This window comes from Vulpes lagopus, chromosome 12 (assembly GCF_018345385.1).
Source record: "Vulpes lagopus strain Blue_001 chromosome 12, ASM1834538v1, whole genome shotgun sequence".
Lineage (NCBI taxonomy): Eukaryota > Metazoa > Chordata > Mammalia > Carnivora > Canidae > Vulpes > Vulpes lagopus.
Window position 1 is genome coordinate 20,916,838 of NC_054835.1, and position 25,685 is coordinate 20,942,522.

Here is a 25,685-nt window from a genome sequence, read left to right on the forward strand (position 1 = left end):
GGCCTTGCAATATGTCTTAACATCTGGTAGAGCAAGCCTCCTTTTCTCCATTTACTCATCTTTTCTTAAGGTTATCTAAGCCACTTATGGACTTTTGTCCTTTATATAAGTTTTAGAATACTAGTTTGTTTGTTTGTTTGAGACAGAGAGTGGGGGTGGAGGTGGGGGGGAGAGCAGAGGGAGGAGAGAATCTCAAGCAGACTCCCTACCTAGTTCAGAGTGCAATGACGAGCTCAATCTCACGACCCCAAGATCATTACCTGAGCCAAAATCAAGAGTTGGACACTCACCGACTGAGTCACCCAGGTGCCCCTGTTTTGTTTTTGCTTTTGTTTTTTAAACAACTTGAATTTTGTTTGTAGTTTATAGGTTTGGAGACAATTGCTTAACAGAATAAGTTTTGAAAAGCCTATACAGGGATGCTTGGGTGGCTCAGCGGTTAAGCATCTGCCTTCAGCTCAGGGCGTGATCCTAGAGTCCTGGTATTGGGTCCTGGGATTGGGTCCTGCATCAGGCTTCCTGCATGGAGCCTGCTTCTCCCTCTGCCTGTGACTCTGCCTCTCTCTGTGTCTCTCATGAATAAATAAATAAAATCCTAAAAAAATAAATAAATAAGAAGCCTATAAAAAGTCATGTAATGACATTTTAGAGCATCAAAAATAAAAACATTTTAAAGTTATCAGAGAGAAAGGAGATTACTGAGAAAATTAAAATCAGATTGGCATTGGAATTTTTATCAGCAAGAGACACAAGAATGCAGAGGAGCATGTGGAAAAAACAGAGCTTCATGGTGTGTTCTTTTTTTTTTAATTTTTTATTTATTTATGATAGTCACAGAGCGAGAGAGAGAGAGAGAGGCAGAGACATAGGCAGAGGGAGAAGCAGGCTCCATGCACCGGGAGCCCGATGTGGGTTTCCATCCCGGGTCTCCAGGATCGCGCCCTGGGCCAAAGGCAGGCGTCAAAATACTGCGCCACACAGGGATCCCTGGTGTGTTCTTTTCTTCAGAAAACTTCATGATGTACCTTTAAACTCAAGATTGTTTGTTTGTTTTTAAGTATTTTTTTTTTTGGATTAAGTATTTTATTTTTAAGTAATTTCTGCACCCAACATGGGGCTCGAACTTACAACCCTGAGATCAAGCGCTCCACTGACTGAGCCAGTCAGGCACCCTTAAACTCAAGCTCGATAGCTCAAGGAGACCAGAAAACTGAACTGTACTCTCTGCCCAGAAATTTTACAACTTATCTATTCACTGGAGTGAAGATCAAAGGAAATGCATAAATAAAATGAGACCATTTATAATTTTTAAAGAATTTTTAAAAATGTATTCATTTGAGGGAGAGAGAACACAAGCAGAGGAGTTAGGGGGAGAGGTAGAAGCACACTTCCTGCTGAGCAGGGAGCCCAACTTGGGGGTTCGATTGAACCACCCAGGCTCCCCGAGACCATTTATAATTTAAATGAATAATAGTCCTGAAAAAATGAATAATAGTATGCATATGTTATGGATCAATATTTCTTATATTTGATGTTTTGATTTTATGCAATTCTTTAAAACATGATTTATGAACTTTAGAGTCAACTCAAACATTGGGGTGAGGAGATTTTCACATGTAAGAACAGATTTGACATAGAACAATATGACATCTCAAGGAGATACTTTCTATGCTAAGCACATATATGGGGCACCTGAGTGGTTCAGTGGTTGAGCATCTGCCTTTGGCTTAAGTCATGATCCCAGGGTTCTGGGATCGAGTTCCGCATTAGGATCTCTGTAGGGAGCCTGCCTCTCCCTCTGCCTATGTCTCTGCCTCTCTCTGTGTGTCTTTATGGATAAATAAATTAAAAAGAAGCACATATAACTTATGATAGAAAACAGAGCGGGTCGAATTTAACTTGAAATCTTTTACTCTGCTTGATCACAGCTCTTTCTTTAGGTGGCTGGGTTGTAAATATTTTGTATCTTTCAGTTCTTATCAGCATAAAGAATGGCAAGTAATGTTACAACTCCTATACAAAGTATTTTTAGGTCCACAAGATTGCTTCTTTCAACAAGGGACTTGGGTTTTTTTTTTTTAATGTCACATTTCTCTTCTTTAAGACAGAATTATACTTTCCAATTTCACAATTTCTTCAAAGTGCTGAAAGGAAAATAAATGTTGCACCTAGGAATTCTATTCCAGCCAAACTACCACTCAAATTTGGTGAGAAAATGTAAATAGAGGTACACAGGAAGCTTGGAAAATTTGGCACCCATAGACTCACTCTGAAATAACTACTTTTAGTCATTTTAGTTAGATTTCTGGGGACTCGAAAGGTTCAGTTTTATCCAGAAATGAAACATCTGCCTCAACCTAGGAGCACTCCAACCTAGGTGCATGCAAAGGATATACCTGTGGAGTGTGGAGTGCATCATTTTGGAGTCAGTTTCTATTATAAGATGTGTTCTGTAAGAAAAATGAACGTAGGAGGGAACAATGAGGACAAGAAGAAATAATAAGCAAATACATTAGGGAAATTAATTGTCTAAGTATTAATTAGATTAAAGCATTTTAAAGTAGTCGTGAACTAAAATTCCACTCATATCAACATGGCAGGTATGTTATATTGAGGCAGGTGAGTACTGAATAAAGGGTAGTAAAAATATTTTAAGGATCTTGTTTTTTCAAGGGGGGAGGTATAGATATTAACTCTAGATATTATTATTATTTTTTAAATATTTTATTTATTTGATAGAGCACAAGTGGTGGGGGTGTGGAGGGCAGAGAGAGAGGGAGAGGGAGAAGCAGGCTCCCAGCTGAGCAGGGAGCCTGACATGGGGCTCGATCCCAGGACCCCAAGATCACCACCCGAGCCAAAGGCAGATGCTCAACCAACGGAGCCACCCAGGTGCCCCCTAGATATTATTTTTTTTTAAGATTTTAAATAAAATAAAATAATGGATAAATGTGGGATAGTCATATAGTGCAATTTATAGACTTAAGAGGAATAAAATAACTGTATATGCAGTTCACTGGACAATGTAGAATGATAAAAGCAAGATGCAGAACACTGTTTGATATGCTTCCATTATATAAATAAAAAATGATTGTTCACACAAAGCAATACTGATTTGTCTCTAAACTGAATGAAAAGTTTTTTCTCTACGTGGGAAGGATGGGACTGGCAATGGTGGCTGAAAGGGATGTTAGTTTTCTCTTTTTAATGTTTTATTTCCTAAGAAGATGAATAAAAGTTGACACACTTATAATTATTAATTCTGAATGATAGGAATGTTGGTGTTTGTTTTATAATTCTTAGTATTTTTCTTCACTTATTTATTTTCTCAGAAATTAACAACAACCAAAAAGGAAATTAAAGTAAAATTGAAGAGGAGAATCTGACTAGCTCAGTCTGTAGAGCATGAAACTCTTGATCTTGGGGTTGTGAATTTGAGCCCCACATTGTGAGTACAGTTTATTTAAAAAATAAAACTGAAGAAATGGTTGAACTTCAGTAAATATTTCTTCATTGGAAGAGCTATATCCCAGACTATCTCTTCAAAGTTGAGAAAAGGGATGATTAAAAGCATTAAATAATTGAAATAACTATATATTTTAGCTACTTTTTGGGACACTTTTGCTTAACATCTTACTATTGAAAGATGGAAAAAAAAAAAAGATGAGGAAATTGGGCACCTTGGTGGCTCAGTCAGTTAAGCACCTGATTTCAGCTCAGGTCATGATCTCAGGGTCCTGGGATCCGGCCCTGCACTTGGCGAGGAGTGTGCTTGTCCCTATCTCTGTCCCTCTGTCCCTCCCCTGATTCATGTTCTTATTCTCTCTCTCTCAAATAAATAAATAAAATATTTTTTTTTTTTTAAAAGGAAGATGGGGACGCCTGGGTGGCTCAGCGATTGGGCATCTGCCTTTGGTTCCAGGTGTGATCCTGGATTCCTGTGATTGAGCTCCTTGCATGGAGCCTGCTTCTCCTTCCTCTGCCTGTGTCTCTGCCTCTTTCTGTGTCTCTCATGAATAAATAAATAAAATCTGAAAAAAAAAATAAAAAAGGAAGATGAGGAAATTAAAGTTAACACTGAAAAACTTTTCATCTTCTCTCCCCATCCCATTGTTTTTGGTAGTTATATTGTTATTAGTCAAAGTTCACAACATTTACTTTATATCCCATTTAGTCTCAGTTCTATATTTAAATAGAATCATAGCCTACCACCAGCAATGCTTTCCTATTATTGAGTTCATTGTTTTGAACCATCACTAAAATAGTTTATCAACTTTTTTTCTATAAAAAGCCTTTGTTGGGATCCCTGGGTGGCGCAGCGGTTTGGCGTTTGTCTTTGGCCCAGGGCGCGATCCTGGAGACTCGGGATCGAATCCCACATCAGGCTCCCGGTGCATGGAGCCTGCTTCTCCCTCTGCCTGTGTCTCTGCCTCTCTCTCTCTCTGTGTGACTATCATAAATAAATAAAAATTAAAAAAAAATTTAAAAAGCCTTTGTTTCATATTCCCTGATTTTTTTTAATGTTGAAAATATCATATGTGTGTGTTTCTCTTATATTTGAACAATATCCTGATTGGGAATAATATTCTTGGGCCACATTTTCTTTCTTTTCAAATTTGGGGTAGTATTTCATTGTCTTCTGGCATTGGATCTTGCCTTAGGTCTGAGACAAGCTTGATGCCCAGCTCCACTTTATCTCTTTTAGTCAACTTGTTTTGTCTGTCTGGTTGTCCAAAAATGCTTTCTTTAACTTCAGTGTATGGTACTTAACTGGGATAGTGATTTGTGTCTACCATTCTGTGGAAATATTATGTGTTATTTCCACCTGTAACTAATTTTTTCATTTACAAAAAAGACATTTTCAAAAATTATTTCTTTGAATAATCTTTCTATTTTATTTGTTAGGTTCTTTACTTCAGGGTCCTCAATTAGCTTTATGGTAGCTGTCTTTCTTCTTTATTTTCTCTATAATCTAGGAATTCCCCAAAGTCTGTAAACTAATGTAAATTACAATCATGGAGTGGTGATTATCAGGATGGGTTGGCAGAAGCAAATTCAATCCAGGTCTCCTAGGAATAACAAAGATAAAACCCTTTTGAAGATAAGCTCACATCTCAAAATTACAAACATATGAGAAAAAAATCCTCCAGGAGGAAAATTCATCATACACTACTAACTGTAGAATTGGGTCCCCAAGAACATCAAATACTACCAGATACAGATTATAGACTTTGGTTTAAATACTTAAAAATATAAAAGGAGGAACCTAATGCATAAGAAAATAATACCATACTTTGGAAAAGGGACAGTTTTGGAAAAGGATCAAATAAATCTTGTGAAAATTAAAACACATATTTCAATTTGGTTAAAGCTTAGTAGCAGATGGATTAAATAGCACATCAGAAGAAGCTGATATAATCAGTGAACTATTAATACATTAAAAAAATCACCTGGAATATAACACAGAGAGATAAGGCAATGGAAAAGATAAGAAATATGGTGAGAAAAAGCAAATAGTCTAACACAGTGCTGTCTGATAGAACTACAATGTGAGAGGGGTGCCTAGGTAGCTCAGTCAGTTGAGCATCCAGCTCTGGGTTTTGGCTCAGGTTCTGATCTCATGGATCATGAGATTGAGTCCTGAGTTGGGCTCCAGGCTCAGCGGGGATTCTGCTTGAAGATTCTCTTCCTCTGCTCCTCCCCCAACTCATGAGCGCACACGCGCACACACACACACACACACACACTCTCTCTCTCTCTCTCTCTCTCTCTCTCTCTCATAAATAAATAAATATTTTTAAAAAAGAAAAAAGAAATAAGTGAGGTACATAATTTAAAATTTTCTAGTACTCATATTAAAGAAAGTAAAAAGAAACTGATGAAATTAATCCAAAACATTATTTAACATATAATCAATATAAAATTATGAATTTTCAATTTTTTTTCAAAAAAAAGAATTGTCTTTATTTTCAAGAAATTTTAAATTTATTTTAGAGAGAGAATGAGCACAAGTGTTGGGGAGTGCCAGAGGGAGAGAGGGAGACAGAAGCAGACTCCCTGCTGAGTGTGGCATCTGATATAGGGGCTGGAGATCATGACCTGTGCCAGAAACCAAGAGTCAGATGTTTAACTGACTGAGCCACTCAGGCTCCCCTTTCATTCTGTCTTTAAAATCCAGTGTGTTATTGGGATTCCTGGGTGGTTCAGTGGTTGAGTGTCTTCCTTGGGCTCAGGTCATGATCCCAGGGTCTTAGGATGGAGTCTTGCACCAGGCTACCTGCAGGGAGCCTGCTTCTCCATCTGCCTGTGTCTCTGCCTCTCTCTGTGTCTTTTATGAATGAATGAATGAATGAATGAATGAATGAATGAATCTTTTTTAAAAAATTAAAAAAATGTTTTAAATAAATCTTTTTTAAAAAATCCAGTGTATATTTTGCACTTATACTACTGCTGAGTTTGGACTGGCCACATTTTAAGTGCTTAGTAGCCACATGTACTAGTGACTACTGTATTGGACAATGCAGATCTAACTTACATCTAAAAGGATTTCCTGAAGGGAAGAGAAACAGAGGAGGCAATAATTAAAGACATTATGTTGAGAAGCTTCCAGGGTTAATGTAAGGCATGAATCCTCAGATTCAGGAAGCACAGTGAGTGTTCATCAGAATGTAAATATTTTGTAGTGAAACTGTAGAGAGCCTAGAATGGAAAAAACATTAAAATTAATTGGAGAGAAAAGACAGATTACCTACAAAGGAATTTCAATTAGACTGAAAATGGTCATCTTTAATGCTGAATAAAAGTAAGTGTCAGTATAAGAATTTTATACCCACCTGAACTGCCACTTAAGAATGAGAGTCAAAATAAAGACCTTTTTAGTTAAAGGCAGAGTGTATCACTAACAGGTTTTCACCAAAGGATAACCATAATAAAACATAAATGCAATAAGGTATCTGGAGGCCTAGGGAAAGGTGGCAGTGTGAGAGAGGATTTCCAAAGAGATGAAAAGATAATAATGACATTCTTTGTCTAGTTTTTACTTTCTTTTCCCCTCTAGAGCTTCAGTGGCAGTGGACTTGCAAAGCTGGAGAATCACCACTAGCTTAGAACTGCTAACCCTAGCTCCCTTAGTTACACAGAGTATGGGGGAGAGAAGTAGAAGTGTATACTCTTGTATTAGCAGGATCGCACATTATAGCATTCCCCTTTTGGTCATTTATGGGATATAAAACATTTTAAAAGCTCAATGAAAAATTAACAATTATAGAGGTGCCTGTCTTGCTTGGTCTGTAGAGCATGACTCATGACTCTCAGGGTCCTGAGTTCCACATTGGTGTAGAGATTACTTAAAAATAAAAAAAAAAAATTAACAGGGGCACCTGGGTGACTCAGTCGGTTAAGCATCTGCCTTCCACTCTGGTCACAATCTCCAGGTCCTGGGATTGAGCCCTACATCCAGCTCTCTGCTCAGTGTGGAGTCTGCTTCTCCTTCCCCCTCTCCCTTTGTGCTCTCTCTCAAAATCTTAAAAAAAATTAATAGTTGTACAGGAGAAAGAAATAGTTTTGGAATATGGGGTAGCATGGGGGGAGGTTAGGGCTTTGTGGTTTGTCTTTGAATGGTGGAGGGACAAAAAGAGCTTAGCAGAGAGGGAAGGGAGGCAAGTTGAGGGTGAGGAAGCCTAAGATTAGAAACAAAGTTGACGATTGATTGATAGAGCCTTTTGCTATAAAAATCACTGATTAAATGTTCATTTAGCCCTCTATGAGGGCTCCCTGAGGAAGGGGAGTGGTGGGTGCTAATCAGCTAATTTAGCCAGCGACTTAACTATCTTTTTAAAAACTAATTAATTAATTAATTTATGAGAGACACAGAGAGAGAGGCAAAGACACAGGCAGAGGGAGAAGCAGGCTCCCCACAGGGAGCCTGAAGTGGAATTCCATCTCAGGACCCCAGGATGATGCCCTGAGTCAAAGGCAGACACTTAACCACTGAGCCACCCAGTCAGCACTGCAACTTAAGTATCTTTTAAGAGCTGCCATTTATTGAGCACTTATATGTGTCAGTCATAGTACTGAAGTGTTATAGTGTCTTTAAAACTTTAATCTTCAAACACTTGTGTGAAATAATTTTTTTTTATTTTGGTAAAGTACACAGAATGAAATTTAAAATTTTAACCATTTTCAGCTTATAGTTCTGTGGTATTAAGCATATTTCACATGGTTGTGCAACCATCAAATGGAGTATATTTATTTTAAAGATTTTATTTATTTATTTTTTTAGAGCAAGGGCGAGAGTCGGGGGAGGGGCAGAGGAAGAGGGCTGGATCTCACAACCCAAGATTTCGATCTGAGCCAAAACCAAGAGGTGGACACTCAACTGATTGAGCCACCTAGACACTCCTCAAATGGAGTAGGTTTTAAAAATGATTTTACTGATGACTGAAATCAATCTCAGAGTTTAAGTAATTTGACTATTAGATGGCAGTAAAGACTTGAGCTCCATGTTTGCCTGACTTCAAATTCTGTATTCTTTTTTCTACAGTATAGAATGCCTTTGCCAGAAGCAACTTGAAAGCCATCTTTATTTATTTTTTTAAAGATTTTATTTATTTATTCACAGAGACAGAGAGAGAGAGGCAGAGACACAGGCAGTGGGAGAAGCAGGCATCATACAGAGAGCCTGATGTGGGACTCGATCCAGGGTCCCCAGGATCACGCCCCGGGCTGCAGGCGGCACTAAACCGCTGTGCCACCAGCGCTGCCTGAAAGCCATCTTTAAAGATTGTATGTCTAGGGCAAGAACCCAAAGGACTTCCTGGTCTTCCAATTAGAAATGTGATTTTAGAATAAAAATAAAGATAGTGGGAGGTAGATGGTTGACTACATAGTGGTAATAGTGGAATTTGATTTTTTGGACCAAATAATCACTTGCTCACCATACATATTCCTGATTTTTTCCCATGTCCATATACTATATCTATTGCTATCTAAATTGACCCACTTTTTTAAAAAAAGATTTTATTTATTTATTCATGAGAGACACAGAGAGAGAAGCAGAGACACAGGCAGAGGGAGAAGCAGGCTCCATTCCATGCAGGACTTGATCCCGGGACTCTGGGATCTTACCCTGGGCCAAAGGCAGGTGCTAAACTGCTGAGCCACCCAGGGATCCCCAACAGTGGACAAGATTGACAAGGTCCCTGAAACCTTGTGGAGGGTAGCGAGCTTTAGACTAATGACATAGGAAATCAAAGACTATGTTAGGTCCTGAGACAGAGATAAACAGAGTGATATGTTGGTTCCTGGACTGAAGGTGGAGGAGATTACTTTTAATGGGATGACACAGAAGGCCTCTTTGTAGAAATGATCTTTGAGCTGAAAGCTGGGGAGGGAACATAAAGGCTTTGAGGTGGGAAAAAACTTGGCATGTTTGAGGACAAAAAAAAAAGAAAGAAAGAAAAAAACCACAAAAGGGTCAACTGAGCAGAGTGAGTAAGGGGTGAAGTTGGAGAAGTAGTCAGGGGCCAGATTATGCAACACTTTGTGGCCCCCAGTGAAAGGGATGGTAACCAGACCCTCCCCAATTCCCAGACTGTCAGATACATGCAGAGAAATTTTGAAGATGCTCAGCATGGAGATGAATGGCAGAACAACTGCCAGAAGATGGGTGGGAGCTTTTGGTGACATTGAGAATGTTACATTCCTGAGAATGACTTACAGTTTTGTATTACTTAAGTGTAAGAGCATTGGTTGCCCATCAGTGCAGTCAGTGAAAGATGACTAGTAAGCAGTAGCTAGTGATCCCTATAACGTAAGTTACTTCTCACTCTTCTGTAATGAAGATGCTACATGGAAAGAAAATAACATTTATTCTGTATGACCTCATATTATCTACTATCCTTACAGAAACCTTGAGAGTTAGGTTTTTTTAATCCCCTTTTTCCAGATGAGAAAACCAAAGATCACAGAAATTAAGAAACATGTTAAAATCATCAGCAAAGTGGCTGGCCTGAGCTTTGGAAGCAGGTGAATTACTCCAAAACCTGTGGTCCTTTTATTGTGTTTTCTCCCTGATGATACTTTTTGAAAGATAAAGATACAATGGAGGTATAGAGATCACTCTCTTGGACTTAATGAGAAAGAAAGGGATGATCAAGGGCAAGTAGTGTAATAAACTAGCCCTGTATGCCTCTTGCATCTCCTATGGGATCACTGGGTAGCTCCAGAGAGTAGGACCAGTAGGAGATTACTATATGTATATAATCTTTAAAAATGTTAGAGAGGGGGCAGCCCAGGTGGCTCCGTGGTTTAATGCCTCCCTCAGCCCAGGGTGTGATCCTGGAGACCCGGGATCGAGTCCCATGTCAGGCTCCCTGCATGGAGCCTGCTTCTCCCTCTACCTGTGTCTCTGCCTCTCTCTCTCTGTGTCTCTCATGAATAAATAAATAAAATCTTAAAAAAAAATGTTAGCGAGGATGGTGTGGAACTGATAATACCTAAAGAACATGTTCAGGAGAATAACTACTAGGTAATATTTAGCTGTGGTGGCAATGGTTGGAGAAAGGAGGAATCAGTTTAGGTAACTAGGAAACTGAGCAGATGGTGGTGCTGTAATAGACATATTGAAGGATTTGGTGCAGGTACAAGCTACATTCCTCTATACATTCTTTGTTGGATCTCCCATTTCTTCCTCGAGATAATGTCTCCTAATTATTAGGTCATTTCTAATGACTTAAAGTCCATTCTATCTGCTTTCTTCTCAGTTTTGCTGTGAACCTAAAACTGCTCTAAAAAATAATTTATTAAGAAGAAAAGTCCAGTCTAGCCTAAATCAAGACATCAATTTCATATCTATTTTTTATTTTTTAAAGATTTATTTACTTATTTGAGAGAGAGCATACAAGCAGGGGGAGAGGCAGATGGAGAGAGACAGCGCGAATCCTCAAGCAGAGGATCCATGTTTGCCCACTGAGCAGTGGGTTGTCAGCTACCCACTGAGCTTGGAGCCCGACATCTGTTCGATCTCACAATGCTGAAATCAAGACCACACCACTCAACCGACTGAGCCACCCAGGTGCCCCCATGTTTATTTTAAAGCTCTCCCCTCTCTGACTCTAAGTTGGAAATTTGTGTTTAGTTTATACTTTTCCTCTTTTCTTTTTCCTCCCTCTCTCACTCTGCTGTTTCCGGGTCTCCTCTGGCATTAAGGGTGAGAGCAGGGAAGTAGGCGAGGGATTAAAGAAAGGAAGTAAAAGTGTCTCACATGATTCATATCATTAGAAGCAGAGGTCCATGTGATTTATGGGTTCTTTAGAGGCTATTCCTGTGACCTTAAGGTCCTTTTTCAGTCATTGCTTCTTGATGTCCACTCTTCTAGTCTCTTATTACTGGGTCTTTTCACTCTGGTGGGAAGCCCTATTGAATTGGCCACCTGTCTATGCCAAACACAGGTAGTGGAGGCTGTCCCATTGCTGCCCTTTCTCCTTGTCCTATTGTGGAATGTATCAGCCTCCTTCCCTAATTCAGAATTTTGTAGGCCAAAAGTGGTAACCATCTTCATGAATATGCATAAAGGCCCCAATCTCCTGGTGAGAAAGGGCTGGCTCACCTCAAAACTCTTACTAAGGGCACCTGGTCTGCCTTCAGCTCAGGGTATGATCCTGGGGTCATAGGGTTGAGTCCTGCATTGGGCTCCCTCGGCCTGTGTCTCTGCCTCTCTATGTCTCTCATGAATAAATAAATAAAATCTTAAAAAAAAAAAAAAAAAAAAAAAAAACTCTTACCAAGGTGGCTGCACAGAGATGGCTAGGTTGCTATAGTCAGTAAGACTCACCAACTTGGGAAAAAGATCTCACAAACACCCCCAGTCTTTTGTAGTGCTTCCTCTTGGTAGTGAGGTGAGCATTTCATCCTCTTTCATGATTTCTTCTAACGAATTCCTTTTGATTTTTTTTTTATCTCTTCCTGATGGAGCCTGGAAGTAGCTGAAGGTTTTAGGATTGGTCTAGTCATTTTTTATAAATCTTTTACTTACTAAAGTAGTGAGGATGAACTGGTAGGTCTTTAGAAGCTAAAGATATTTATTTCCTGTTGTTCTCAGCTTTAGAATTTTATAGCTCACTAATATTATGGTACAATATATTGATTGCTCACCAAATTGAGGAGGGAGGGATGACTTTTTAAAGCAAAGAAAGGTTTAGTTTTATACTGAGATTCATGGTATCTCAGAATTAGGAGAAATCTAGAAGCCATTTAATCAATTTCCCCACCAGTGCCATGAATCTTGTTTACAACTTGTTGAGATGTGATCCAGTTTTCTTTTGGACACATCCAGGAACTAGGAATGCATTCCTTAAGTTGCAGATAATATAAGTTTCAGCTCATGTAAGTATCACCAAATCACTTTAAACCCCATTCTTCACCTGTGAAAGGAGTGTAAATAATGCCTTCTTCACAGAACGTTGTTGGGAGGATAAAAGAAAAATGTATAAATTGCCTAACCCGGTAAAGAGGAGTGCAATGTTGATTCCCTTTACAGGTCCCTGTAGGGGACAACATATTCTGGTTTTGGATTGTCTTCCTAATCCTCATATTGCATTGCCTCTGTGTATTTTTAGCCCTTCCCTTAAGCTCACCCCTCAGTGGTCACACAGAATGTCTTTTCTCTTTTCACTTGGCAGCCTTTCAGATATCTATGATTCTAGTTGAAGAAACTAGAGATATTAGAAAAATCCATTTTTTTTTTCTTTTCTGAGCAGAGAGTTCAGGTAGCCATTAGAGTCCCATGTGAGCCCCCCAAGAGGGATTTATTGAGTGAATGGGGCAGAGATGGCATTTCACTTTCTAACATCAGTTCTCCCGACGCTGATGGGCTTAATCACAGGCTGGCTATGATTCTGTATGATTCTTTAGGATTCTAGCCTGGGAAGTGTGCGCGCGCGCGCGCGCGGGTGTGTGTGTGTGTGACACAGAGAGATGTTGTTAGACACTTGAACGCCTTTGAATGGTGCTATTCTTTGTGTGCCACAGTGAGCACTAATAAGATCGTTTATTGCCCTGAATGAATGCTTAAACGTGGAAGCTACAAAGGCAGCCAAACGTTTTTCAATGAATACCTAGGCAGGTAGGTGCTCAAAAAGTCCCCTCAAGGGCGAGGTAGGAGAGTTGCTTCTTTTGGGGTGGGTGGGGACTAGCCTTCGGCTTTAATTCTTAGGCACCGCCTCTTTCTCCCGGCGGTCGGCCGCTAGGCGGTGCTGGGGAGCTTGCCGCCCACTAGCTGGGGCGCCCCAGCTCTCCTCCCTCGCCCGTCAATCCCCGACCCGCGGCAAGACTACAACTCCCGTGGTGCTCTGGGAGCGGGAGAAGGCGGGGGGGGGCATGGGCGAAGAGGGGTGCGAGGGCGGGCTTTCCGGGAGTGTGTTTCCGGCGTCGGCGGCCGCGGCCAGGGACGGTGTGAAAGCGGTAAGATGGCGGCGGCGGCGGTGGTGGAGTTCCAGAGAGCCCAGTCTCTACTCAGCACTGACCGGGAGGCCTCCATCGACATTCTCCACTCCATCGGTAAAGGTCGCCCTGCTCCCTCTCTGACCCTGCCGGCTCAGCTCGCCGTGTGTGGGGCGGCGGCGGCGGCGCGGGGCCGGGCTAGCCGGCTCCGGGGCTGCTGACTCACTGTGTGTGAGGGGGGCCGGGCCGGGGGCACAGGCCGCTAGCAGCTCCCTGGAGCCAGCGGGGTCCCACCGGGTGGGAAGCCGCGAGGCAGCCCGGGGGTCCGCTCGCCGGCTGCTGACTCACGGTGGGCTCGGCGTGGAGGGAGGGTGGGCCGAGCCGGGGCCGCCGCCACTTCCCAGCCTTGCCGCTGCTCCGGCCCGTGCGGGCTGGCCCGGGACCGCGAGCGGTGCCGCCCCGCGGGCTTGTCGCCGACAGGACTGAGCCTCGAGTGGAGGGCCCCGGCGAAACCCGCCGTACACAGCGTTTCCCGCCGTTGTTATCAGCGCAGCCCGCTCCGGGTGGCCGCGCGAGCGCTCGCTTTTCTCTCGGAGTTGTGTTCCTCGGGACGCTCGGAGCTGCTGCCACCTACCCCCAGCCCCGCAGCGAAAGGCTGCGCTGAAGGGAGTGTGGGGAACACGGAGGGGACACACACTGCAGACTGGCATTTGGTTTGAAGAGGTGCCCGAGACGGTGCTTTGCCGCCCTGTCGGGTGCGGGAGCGACCGGGGACCGCCCGGTCACACGAGGTGACTAATCGCCCTGGCAGGTCTCTCCTGCAGGCGTGGGAAGGGAGTTCGGGGAGTTAGTTGTCGGGTCGCCGGAGAACATTAAAGTTGATTTGTAGTAGATTGCCTTACACCTTGCACGCCCCCGGGTAACAGACGGGAGCTCCAGCCAGTCGCCTCCGACAAGTCTCTTCCGGGGTTCAGGTGTGAACAGAAATGGATCGGTGATGACAGAGGAGGCTTTGCACGTTCGGTGGTGAAGGGCTGGCTCCTCACTGCACCTGTGGCGGTGCGATCTCTCTCACGTAGCTTGAGAAGATTCAGACCGGATCAACAAGTAGCGTAAGAACGCACGTGTACGCGAGACCTTCGGGATGCTGGCTCTGAGGTGGACTTGCTGGTCTGTTGAAGTGTGGTGTTCCTGACTGGCGTGCGTGGAGCAAAGACCATGACAGGATCTGGGTGGCTTTATCTTAGGGGGGTTAAGATGCATCTGTGGTAAATGAAAGGTTTTCGTTTTGAAGTTCTCATCTTGAATTAAGTCAGTTAGAATTACAGAACCAGCGTCATCTTTAAAACCACATACACATTTTTATTCTGTGAGTACACACGCATCTGAAAAGCATGGATTTTATTTTATTTTTTTGTTTAGTGCCTAGTATTTTGTCTTTCATAAAGTGGAATTATGGTAAACTGTCATTATAGTCGGACCACTCTGTGATTGTCCGCTCTACGGTGGGGGGCGGGGGGGGGGTGTTCCCTGAAAGCTTCCCTGTTAGAACAAGCTTGAGTCATGATGGTTACAGTCTTACTTTTTCCAGACTCCATCATGGATTATCTAAGTCGTGGTTTTTGTCAAGTCATGATGCTTTCTTTGTAAGAGAAGTGATAACTAATGATGGTCACTAAAATTATCACCACAGACTCCAAGAGGTTATTCAGTGTTTGAGTGGTAAAATAGTTATTAACAGTTGAAAGTGGGACAGATAGCACAAAGTTATTTTAACAGGTCCTGAATCCATTATAAAGCAGTGATCCCTCCTAGGGACCTCACTGGAGCTTTGATTGGGTGGTTTTTCCTGAATGGCTTTGTACAACTGCTTATCCCTAGCACACCCATTAGTGAGGCTTTCTGCAGGTTAAAGTTTATTGAAAGACTACTTTTTTAGTCCTCTGTAAATGATGGTCTTTTGATTTTACTTTGTGGCATGTAAACATTTAGGCATGTTTAATATATTCAGTAACAAAGTGCCTAGTGTAGGGCTTACCACCACAAGTATGAAGAACTTGTTTGAATTTTGCTTTAACCAAGTGACAGCAACAAATCTCAATGTATATAGGTAAGGGGAATTCTAATTCATAGAATGAAAAGGCACCTTTTTTTTTTTTTGAAAAGGCACATTTAAAATCAGTAATCTATAATTTACATGGGACATATCTTACATGATGGTTTCACTTTTTTAGGAGGTTTTTTTGTTTGTTTTTTTTAAGTTCTCTAGATTTTGTCTTTTTGTAACTGAGTTTGTGTTGTTCTTGTGAGGGTGAAATTTCCCTCAGTCTTCATTTTTTTGTCAGAATTCTAAGAAGGTTTGCATTTTCCTCTCCCAGTGAAGCGTGACATTCAGGAGAATGATGAGGAGGCAGTGCAGGTCAAAGAGCAGAGTATCCTGGAACTGGGGTCTCTCTTGGCGAAGACTGGACAAGCTGCAGGTGAGTGCTGCAAATGGGTTGCTTTCTCTTTTACCTGAAATGTCGAAGTTTCAAGTTTCTGTTGGAGTAGAGGAACATAGGGATGCATCCACACAGTGTATTGGTGGTATAAATCCATGCTATCATCAACTTGTTGAGCTTCAGTTTTTTTAGCAGGAAGTTAGGTGGACCTTTAAACTCACTTCTTTCCTGGAACAGTTTTGTTCTGCAGGCGAGGGAAAGTCCTGTTCTTCTTGGGGTATAGTGATGTGTGATTTGTTTCTGGTTTCAATTTTTACTGTGTTCCTTTACATAAAGGCAGCAGCACGAGTAGCAGCTATCTTAGTGATTTCAGCACTGATTTATTTAAGGTGGATAGGGACTTGGGCCCCTGACTTGAAAATGACAAGGGATTTTGCATCCAAGTAAGTGACTAGCTGTCGCTTTTTCCTGATAGACAGTGAGACATGTAATGGAAAAGCCTTGAGATTTCTCCATTATTACCTGGGACTTTGTGCATGTCATTGCCCAGATGTTCTAGCTGTAATTGAACAATTGAGTTTCTAGGTTTGAAATGACTTTCTGATGATGAGTGTGTCCTTAGAATAAGAGTCATTGGAATAAGAGACCAGGAAGGGCCTTTGACCAATAAAGTAGTAATAGTATTTAGAGAGAAGGTAGCTTAAGCTTAAAATGGATGATTTTTTTTAAAAGTCAGTTTTAAAGTGAATTTAGATCTTATCTAATGTAGAATGGATTAAGTTCTGGTTAAGTGACCTTGTGAATTACTTTGTGTAAGTTAGCAAAACTTCTTGAACTTGAGAACTAAGAGTTTTCACAATTAAGGATGACTAACATTGATTAATTAGGCTTAGTTAATAGAAAATTGAGTAAAGATGTATGCATTTGGGAGGGTGTGTTTATGTGGGTTTTGTATCTTATTTAAAATATCATTTGAAGTTATAATAAAACAGTTTTTAAATGCTGTCAACTAGTTACTATTTTAAGTACAAGTTTGATTTAGTTTATTGCATCCTCAAAGCAACTCAGTAAGATAGACACTGTTGTCCATTTTGTACCTGAAGAAATTGAGCAAAGAAGAGGTAAATAACTTATCAAAGATCACTCATAGTATGTGGGAGAGCCAGGATTTGAGCCAGTTTGTCCCACTTCAGAGCTCATGGCCTTATGGTGTAATGATTCTTGCTTTCCATACTCACTTATGGGTTATTAGTGCTTGCTGCTGTTTTTTTCATTTTATTTATTTATTTTTTAAAGTTTATTTTCTTAGTAATCTCTCCACCCAACACAGGGCTCCAGTTCGACCCTCAGATCAAGAGTCACATGCTCTTCCAGCTGAGCCAGCCAGCCATCCCTGTTTTGTTCATTTTATACTGACTTCTCTCCTATTTAACATATTTATGGATTCCTTTTGTCTGTCAGTTAATGTGAGCTTGAGGTTGCATAATAGTTTTGGTAATTAGTCCATACAAAATATGATTAATAAGGTAATTTTCCAGAAAGAATTAGAAGGGGAAAGTTTAAGATTTTTCTGCTGTTGAAATTTCCAAATATCTATTTTCCTCCAGTAGCATGGATAATTACAAATAGCATGTAATATAGTCAGCATTTAAAAATTTTATCCAAAAATGTTAACTGTTTTGCATGAAATTCCTGTTTTATGCTTTGTTCTCTCCTTATTCCTTGCCTCTCCCCTTTTTGTGACTCAGAACCTGAGAAGTTGAGAAGTGTATAGCTAAACCTATTGAAATTTAACAGGTGAATCATAAGGACTTCAGAAACTTTTCCAGGTTATTTACCATTGTTTTCTTTTTCTTTAAAGATTTTTATTTTATTTATTTATTCATGAGAGACACAGAGAGAGAGGCAGAGACACAGGTAGAGGGAGAAGCAGGCTCCATGCAGGAGCCTGACATGGGACTCAATCCCTGGTCTCCAGGATCACGCCCTGGGCTGTAGGCGGCTCTAAACCACTGCGCCACCGGGGGCTGCCCTACCATTGTTTTCTAAGAAAGAGTTTGATGAGTATAGGTGTATACAATAGAAACTCTAAGGAAGTCTCGGGGCCTCCATATGTACCTAACTTTGCTGTTCATAATTGATAGGTTTATGTTTCCTTTGATGTTCAGTTTCCTGAGAACAGAAAATCTGTCTAGTCTATTAATCTTCAATTTTGTTATATTATGCACTTAATATACAGTTAGGAGTGTGTAAGTATTCCATTCAGAAAATTTAAGGTAAGGTCCCTAACCTACGACAGTAATTTGGGAATTAGTGAATAAGGCAAGGTTGTTCATAATAGTGGTTGAAAGTGGTGATGAGCATCATCATACATGATGGCTAGGTTCAGGATCTGCAGATTTCATAGCCTGAGATTCTAAAAGGATTATTTTGAGTTCTGTGAGATTCTCAAAAGGAAGTTCTGGTCATGTAATTGTAAATAATCTCAGTAGGAAGAAGAAATCAGTATGATTCTTTTTTTTTTTTTTTAATTTTTTAAAAAATTTTTATTATTTATTTATGATAGTCATACAGAGAGAGAGAGAGAGAGAGGCAGAGACACAGGCAGAGGGAGAAGCAGGCTCCATGCACCGGGAGCCTGACGTGGGATTCGATCCCGGGTCTCCAGGATCGCGCCCTGGGCCAAAGGCAGGCGCCAAACCGCTGCGCCACCCAGGGATCCCGAAATCAGTATGATTCTTTGGGAATTAAAAAAATTAGTATATATGAAAATGGAAAGAAACAGGGAATATAACCAAAAATGAATAGTAGCAATAGACTGAAATGAAAAGTGAGCTGAATCTTTTGCAACTAAGAGGTCATTTGTTTCTTTGTTAGGGTAAGAAGAATAACACTATCAGTGCTTGGAGCAGATAATAGAATCTAGCAGGTGCTAGAGCAAAGGGCAGGCTGCTTAGTTCATGTTTCACTTTAGCCTTTTCCAGGAAGAAAAATGACTTTCAAAAAGAAAAAACATCAGAATGAGAGAATTAAAGACAAGGTAGGTGAGAGGAGAGAGAGCAGATACGCTCTTTAAATAAGTTCAAGTCTCTAGGCTCTGACAGTTTCTGTCTTTTAATTTCAAAAGCATAGCTCTAGCAGATATATTTATAGAGCCACTATTATTCTGAGAAAAGTCTTGGAGGATGGAGAAATATTAAGGAAACTGAGGATGGGCAAACATTATTTCACTTTGCCTGAAGATAATGAAAAGGATAACTTCTAGACTCTTTAAACCAGTAATCACTAATATCTGGGACAGATTATTTGATAAGTAGGTTTTAATCACTTAAGACCATGGGTTTATTAAAAGATTATTTCTTTTCTTTCTTTCTTTTTTTTTTTTTTAAGATTTTATTTATTTATTTATTCATGAGAGACAGAGAGATAAAGAGGCAGAGACATAGAGGGAGAAGCAGACTCCATGCAGGAGGCCCCATGTGGGACTCAGTCCCGGGACTCTGGGATCATGCCCTGGGCCAAAGGCAGATGCTTAACCACTGAGCCACCCAGATGTCCCAAGAAAAGATGATTTCAAACTCATCTTCATTCTCTTTGGTTTGCAGGGCTCCACAGACAGTGGCTTGCTATTTGCTTTTTGTAAATAAAGTTTTCTTGGAACCCAGCCACACCCATTTGTTTACATGATGTTTATGATTGCTTTTGCACTACAGTGACTGAGTTGAGACCACAGAGCCCAAAAAGCTGAAAATACTTAATTATCTGGCCTGTCATAGAAAAAGTTTGCCAACCTCTGGGTTAGAGGAATGATACATACAGAGTACATATCTGATGTAAAGAAGGCATTTGAACATTTGCCATAATATTGATAGGTAAACAAGGTATTTGAACATTTACCATAATTTTAATGATAGGTACAGGTAAAGATCATTTGTCAACCTAGAGGGAAGTCTCTAGCATCATGTCATAGGGATCTGTCCTTGTTCTTCTGGTCAGCATCTGGCATTATGGCTAAAGCCATTTCAGAAGGCCTGCTTATTTTTGTAGATGACTCAGTATAGTAGAGGACAGAATTAAGATTCAGAGTTATTGCCAAAGCCAGCAAGATTAAATTCAGTGTGGCAATTATAAAGCTATATGCTTAAAAGTATTTATCAAAACAGAGGAAGGTGAGGAATTACTGGCCTATGCAAAAAAGACCTTAATGGATTCAGCCTAAACAAAAGTCCTGTTAGAAGAAAGGAAGTAGGCTATCTTGTGTTACATGCGGTGGCCAGATCAAGAGAATTAGGCCATGACTCTTCTGGTCAGACCCTACCTGGAGAATTGTTTTCCATTCTGGGTACTACAAGTGTTACGTTTGCAAATTAGAGTCTATTCGGTGACAAGGAATCTAGAAACCAGAACATTGGAGGAACAGTTGAAATAGCTAAAGATGTTTTGCTTGAAGAAAGGGAAAGTTAAGGAGATATAAATGGTAGTTATCTTCAGAAATTTGAGGCCGTGTGGAGGGAGGCTAAAGACTTGTGTTTTAAAAAAGAACAAATAAATTTGACTAACATTCAAATAGTCTGCTTTCTGAACATTCCTATCATTAGAGATTGTTCATAATTGTTCCAGCATTGGGATCCCTGGGTGGCTCAGCGGTTTAGCGCCTGCCTTCCGCCCAGGGCGTGATCCTGGAGTCCCAGGATCGAGTCCCACGTTGGGCTCCTTGCATGGAGCCTGCTTCTCCCTCTGCCTGTGTCTCTGCCTCTCTCTCTCAATCTCTCTCTCTCTCTCTCTCTCTGGGTCTCTCATTAATAAATAAATAAAATCTTTAAAAAAAAAAAAAAGAATTGTTCCAGCATAGTAGGAAATACTGTGGGAGAAGGGACATTGTAGTAGACTACTTTTTTTTTTAAGACTTTATTTATTTATTGAGACACACACACACACACACACACACACAGAGAGAGAGAGAGAGAGAGAGAGAGAGAGAGAGAGATAAGCAGGCACCATGCAGAGAGCCTGACATGGGACTCCATCCAGGGTCTCCAGGATCATGCCCCGGGCTGCAGGTGGCGCCAAACTGCTGCGCCACTGGGGCTGCCCTGTAGTAGACTACTTTTAAAAAGCTTTGTACAAGTGTAAAAGGAATTTGAGAGGGAGAAATCATTGCAGCCTGGAGTTAGCATGGAATACTCAATAGGACTTTAGCTGGACCTAAAAGGATATCTAAGGTTTATATAAGTCAAGAAGATGGGTGAGAAATTCTCCATGGGAATGCAGTGGGAGTGAGGCATGAAAGCAGAAGCATGTGTAGTCTATGCAGGGGTGAATGAAATGGCATAATGGGGAAAATCTTGGTGGAATCTCAGGTCAGTACTGGGAAGTGAAGGTAAAGATGAGCTTTTCCACTGTATAAAGTTCCTTTTGTACCTGACACAGTCCCATCTATCCTGTGACTATTCAGGCAGATGAGGATTTCAGGACCCTGAATTAGCATTCTCAGGAGGGTGAGGTTTGCTTGCCCTGAATTAGAATCCTCAGGAGGGTGAGTCCACAATTGGAGAATATTAATGAAGCCGTGGCACTAAAGTAATTTTAACCTACATTCCAAAAGTACTTCTGTAGTTATTGAGTTGAAATATTCTGTAATTTTTTTCTCTTGTTTCTAAAGCCGCTCCCTTAAAATGACTGTACCACCTTTTTTTTCCTAAGTTTTTTTACTGTACCACCTTTTTTTTCCTAAGTTTTTTTTTTTTTTAAACTTAGGTTTTGCAGGGGCATCTGGGTGGCCCCGAGTGGGGCTTTCCCTGCTCAGCGTGGAGTCTGCTTCTCCCTCTCCCTCTGCCTCTTGCCCCTACTCGTGTTTTCTCTCTCTCTTTCTCAAATAAATAAATAAGATCTTAAAAAAAAAGACTTAGTCTTTTCAGATAGATGAAGAATTTTAGGTATATCTTTAAGGGATAGAATATCTTTAAAGGGAAAGTACCATAAGTTTTCTGTGAAAAGTTTATTCAGTGCCAGAGTGCCAGGGAAGTGATATTGCTAAAAGGCTAAACTGGGGAGAACTTTGAGAGAGGAGGAGAAGGGAACCTGGAATTGAATACCTTCTGTTTAAAGGACAGCTGCCATGATGGACTTGGAAATTCAGCAACAACAAAACACCCGTCCCATAACCTCATCAGGTTTGTGAGGAAGTTGATTTTACCTCAGGTGTCAGAGGCATAGCATATTTCATGTTGTAGAAAACTGTGCTCTGAGACTATGAGCACTTTGCTGTTTATCTGTCATTAAGACAGGTAAATGAGGCCGAGAGAGGTGAGCTTTTCCCAGGGCCCTCATAGTAATCAAGTAGGTGAGTGCGGAATAGAATACAAATTTGGTATATGTTGTTCACTCATTTTTGCTACTCTGTTACCTTCTAAGAATGCTTTAAATTCTTACTATGCTTAATTTAGACTGATATACAGTGACATAAGGATGGATTTTATGATCTTGGGTCACTATTTTAATGGATATTTTCTAGTTTCTAATATTGATGTTTCCTTTTTCTTTTCTGAATTGCCTTCCACACAGAGCTTGGAGGACTCCTGAAGTATGTGCGACCCTTCTTGAATTCCATCAGCAAGGCTAAGGCAGCTCGTCTGGTCCGATCTCTTCTTGATCTCTTTCTTGATATGGAAGCAGCAACAGGGCAGGAGGTAAGCTACTTTAATGGCAGAAGGTAGACAATAGGAAAAAAAAAAAAGTCTGTTTCAGTGAAAGAAATGCCTGCCTGCACTGTGGTACTAATGTGGAAGGGATAGCTGGGAGGACAGCTCAGGACTTATCATGTCAGTTTCTCTTTGTTACAGGGCATTTGATACTTTGGGTCTGTTCCATGCTTTGCTTTGTAAGTGGAGATTGTCAGTGGTCCCTGGAATCCTCATTACATCAGGGTCACAAACTGATTCTTGTCTTTGAGGTATTGTATTGCCACACCTTTGTAATGTTTTCTGTGTCTGTGGTACCTTTCATTCTGTGTCACAAAGCTCCCTGTGAGCACTAAATAAGTCTTGTGGCATCCCTTCTTGGCGTGTTTTGTACTGCGTATATGCCTTTATGGAGGGGTGAGCATCCATCTGTTTGTGTCTCATCTGTGCGGAAGTGACTCTGGTGTACCTGTACATGTCCTCTACAAGTTTAGACCAGACCCTGAACCGTACTGAAGAGTGCCTCTTTGGAATCAGCCTCTTCTGAACTTTTCAAAGATATATTTTCTGCAGTTCAGGAGGAGACACTGCCAAAGTTAAAACTTAGTAAAAAGCAGCAGATTCAAGTAGGATAGATTATGGTTGAATCTGTAGGAAGAACATAGTTGTCTTTCCTATAGGTACATTGCTCAGTATTCACTGAGTGTGGGCTATGTGTTAAACATAGTTACATGGGATTACATTTATAAAAACATAGTGACTGCTCTCATGGGGATTATATTTTAATGAGGAAGGCAGGCAATAAACAAATATGTAATATGTCAGGTAATACAAGGACAAGGGTAGGAATTGCTGGTTGGTTATATGTCTAATTGTTTGCTCTGGCCCCTGTGGGTGTATAAATAAAAGGTATGAAAGGGCACAGTAGCATTCTGAGTAAATAAGGAGGAATTTTAGAAATCTAGGACATAGGGATCCCACTTTGAAATCAGGTCTTTGGTAAAATCTGCTTTCTTGCCTTAATGATTCTTTGAGGCCTAGTTTAAACACCATAAACTAACTTTATTTGTAGAAAATTCATTTGTAGAGAAGTCTTCCAATTTGTGGCAGCACTCTGTTTTGTGATAGTAAATAAAAAATAGTTAATATTTAGATGGCTTTTTTTGTTGTTGTTTTTTAAAGATTTTATTCATGAGAGACACAGAGAGAGAGAGAGAGAGAGAGAGAGGCAGAGACACAGGCAGAGGGAGAAGCAGGCCCCATGCAGGGAGCCCGATGTGGGACTTGATCCTGGGTCTCCAGGATCACTCCCTGGGCTGAAGGCGGTGCTAAACCACTGAGCAACCCGGGCTGCCCTAGATGGCTGTTTTTTTTTTTAACCAAAGCATTAGAAATATTTTTATGAATAATTTAAAAGAAAAAGTGATTTTAAAGGGATGTTAGTCTTATCTAACCTTAAATTTTCTTTTATTGTACTTGTTCTCATGAAAAAGTGACACCATCTTTTGTTTGAAATGGGATGCCTTATAATGAGTGGACCAAGAAACCTTAGTTTGAAATAGACTGATACATGGTACTTGCAACTTTTTAGGCAGAAAAAAATTAGTTAGCAAAGCTGCTTTTTTGCACAGTGAAGTCTCCAGAATTTGTCCCTTACCACAGCATAGAGTTGGCTCAGTGGATGGAACTGCATTTGTGTAACAAGCAGTTCTACTCCTTTGTGGAGGTCCATTAAATCATAATTTAGCCCTCCTCTCCTGTCATTGTTAGTGGGGTTTACTAGCCTTTATCATGTGTCTCTGTGTCTCCTTAGGCCTTCCTGTCTAAAATATCCTGTCTGCTTTACTTTTCTTCATATTTATTTTCCTTTTTAACATCTGTTTCCTCCTTAGAATAGAAGTTCCCTGAGGGTAGCTACTTTGCCCTGTCCTATTGCTGTGTCCTTGGCACTTAGAATAGTTTGGCCCAGAGGAGTTACAGAATAATATTTGTTGAAGGAATGTGTGTATAATGCCTTCCCTGTGGTAGTGGTTGACACTTAGGAGGTACTTTGTTGAAATAAGACAAAAAATTAGTGACTTGAGATACAAGTGTTAAGTGTGGTTACTGCATTTCTCTAGGTGAGTCAAGGTCTCTGACTTGGAGATATTGGAGTTATGTGTTCATCTTGGAACATCCTAGGTTCTTTTAAAATTCTTTCATTGAGTGGTGGGACAGGATAGAGGAGCAAAGTTATAGGTCACTGTCATAATAGTATTGTGGCCTGAGGCAAAAGAAGTTTGCGAATGTTGTTGAAAAAAGCTAGGACACACTGGGGAGTTTGGTACCCAAGAGGATGGAGGAGGGGATTTTCCTTGCCTTTTTCTGCTTGGGAACTAACCATAAGTTGGATAGGTCTACAAAACAGTTTTCAGTTTGTTGTATTCCAAAAGGTGATAAGAAATCAGATTAGGATTGAATCAATTGCAGCACTAAGCTTTAGAGCCTAGAAAGAAAAGGGGTGGAGTGGGAGAGTGAGAATGGGGTGGTTGGCAAGGGGAGGGGAGTAGAGAATTGGGTTGAGGAGGGGACTGAGCCAGACCCTTTCCAAATAGTGAACTGAAATCTCAAAATTAACTTTACCTTTCAGGGATCTCCAGGTAGTTGCCCAAGAGAAGCCATTTTTGGTATAGTCTAACTGCAGTAACAGTAGCACATTTTAAGAAACCTGACATTGAGTCCTGTTATTGAAACAGTTATTTCTGTGGAAAAAAGGAGTTTGTGTTAGAGAATTTCAGACTTGGAATAGTAGTTACTATTCTCCTATTAGGATTTAGTTAATAAGGCATTTTAAAAAATGGTTAAGTGTATTGATTTCAAACTTAAATGTCTGATTTCTATCACATTAAGCTTTTGTACTCAAATAAAGGCTTTCTCCAGAAGCAGGGGCTTCTCAAATATTCTTACCCCTTTATCAGTCATTGTTAGCATTAACCAAGTGCAGAACCTCAAACAAAATAGTTGTATAGCAAGGCCAGTGGCCTTTAAAATTTTTCCTTAGAATTGAGGTGCTGGCTTCACCAATTATAGTACTAGATAGTGCAAAATTACGCACCCTGTAAAGGATAAGAGATACTCCGTTCAG

The 25,685-nt window shown here is 40.7% G+C and overlaps 1 protein-coding gene across 1 annotated transcript in view; it reads left to right on the forward strand.

Annotated features, from left to right (window-relative positions):
- The first annotated feature begins 13,415 nt into the window (after positions 1-13,415).
- Positions 13,416-25,685, forward strand: part of PSMD11 (proteasome 26S subunit, non-ATPase 11) — a 30,967-nt gene continuing 18,697 nt past the window's right edge. The window contains exons 1-3 of the mRNA XM_041725999.1: positions 13,416-13,557; positions 15,819-15,920; positions 22,446-22,570. Coding sequence (XP_041581933.1) covers positions 13,467-13,557; positions 15,819-15,920; positions 22,446-22,570 — 318 coding nt within the window. The 5' untranslated portion in view covers positions 13,416-13,466. The remainder of the gene's footprint in view (positions 13,558-15,818; positions 15,921-22,445; positions 22,571-25,685) is intronic.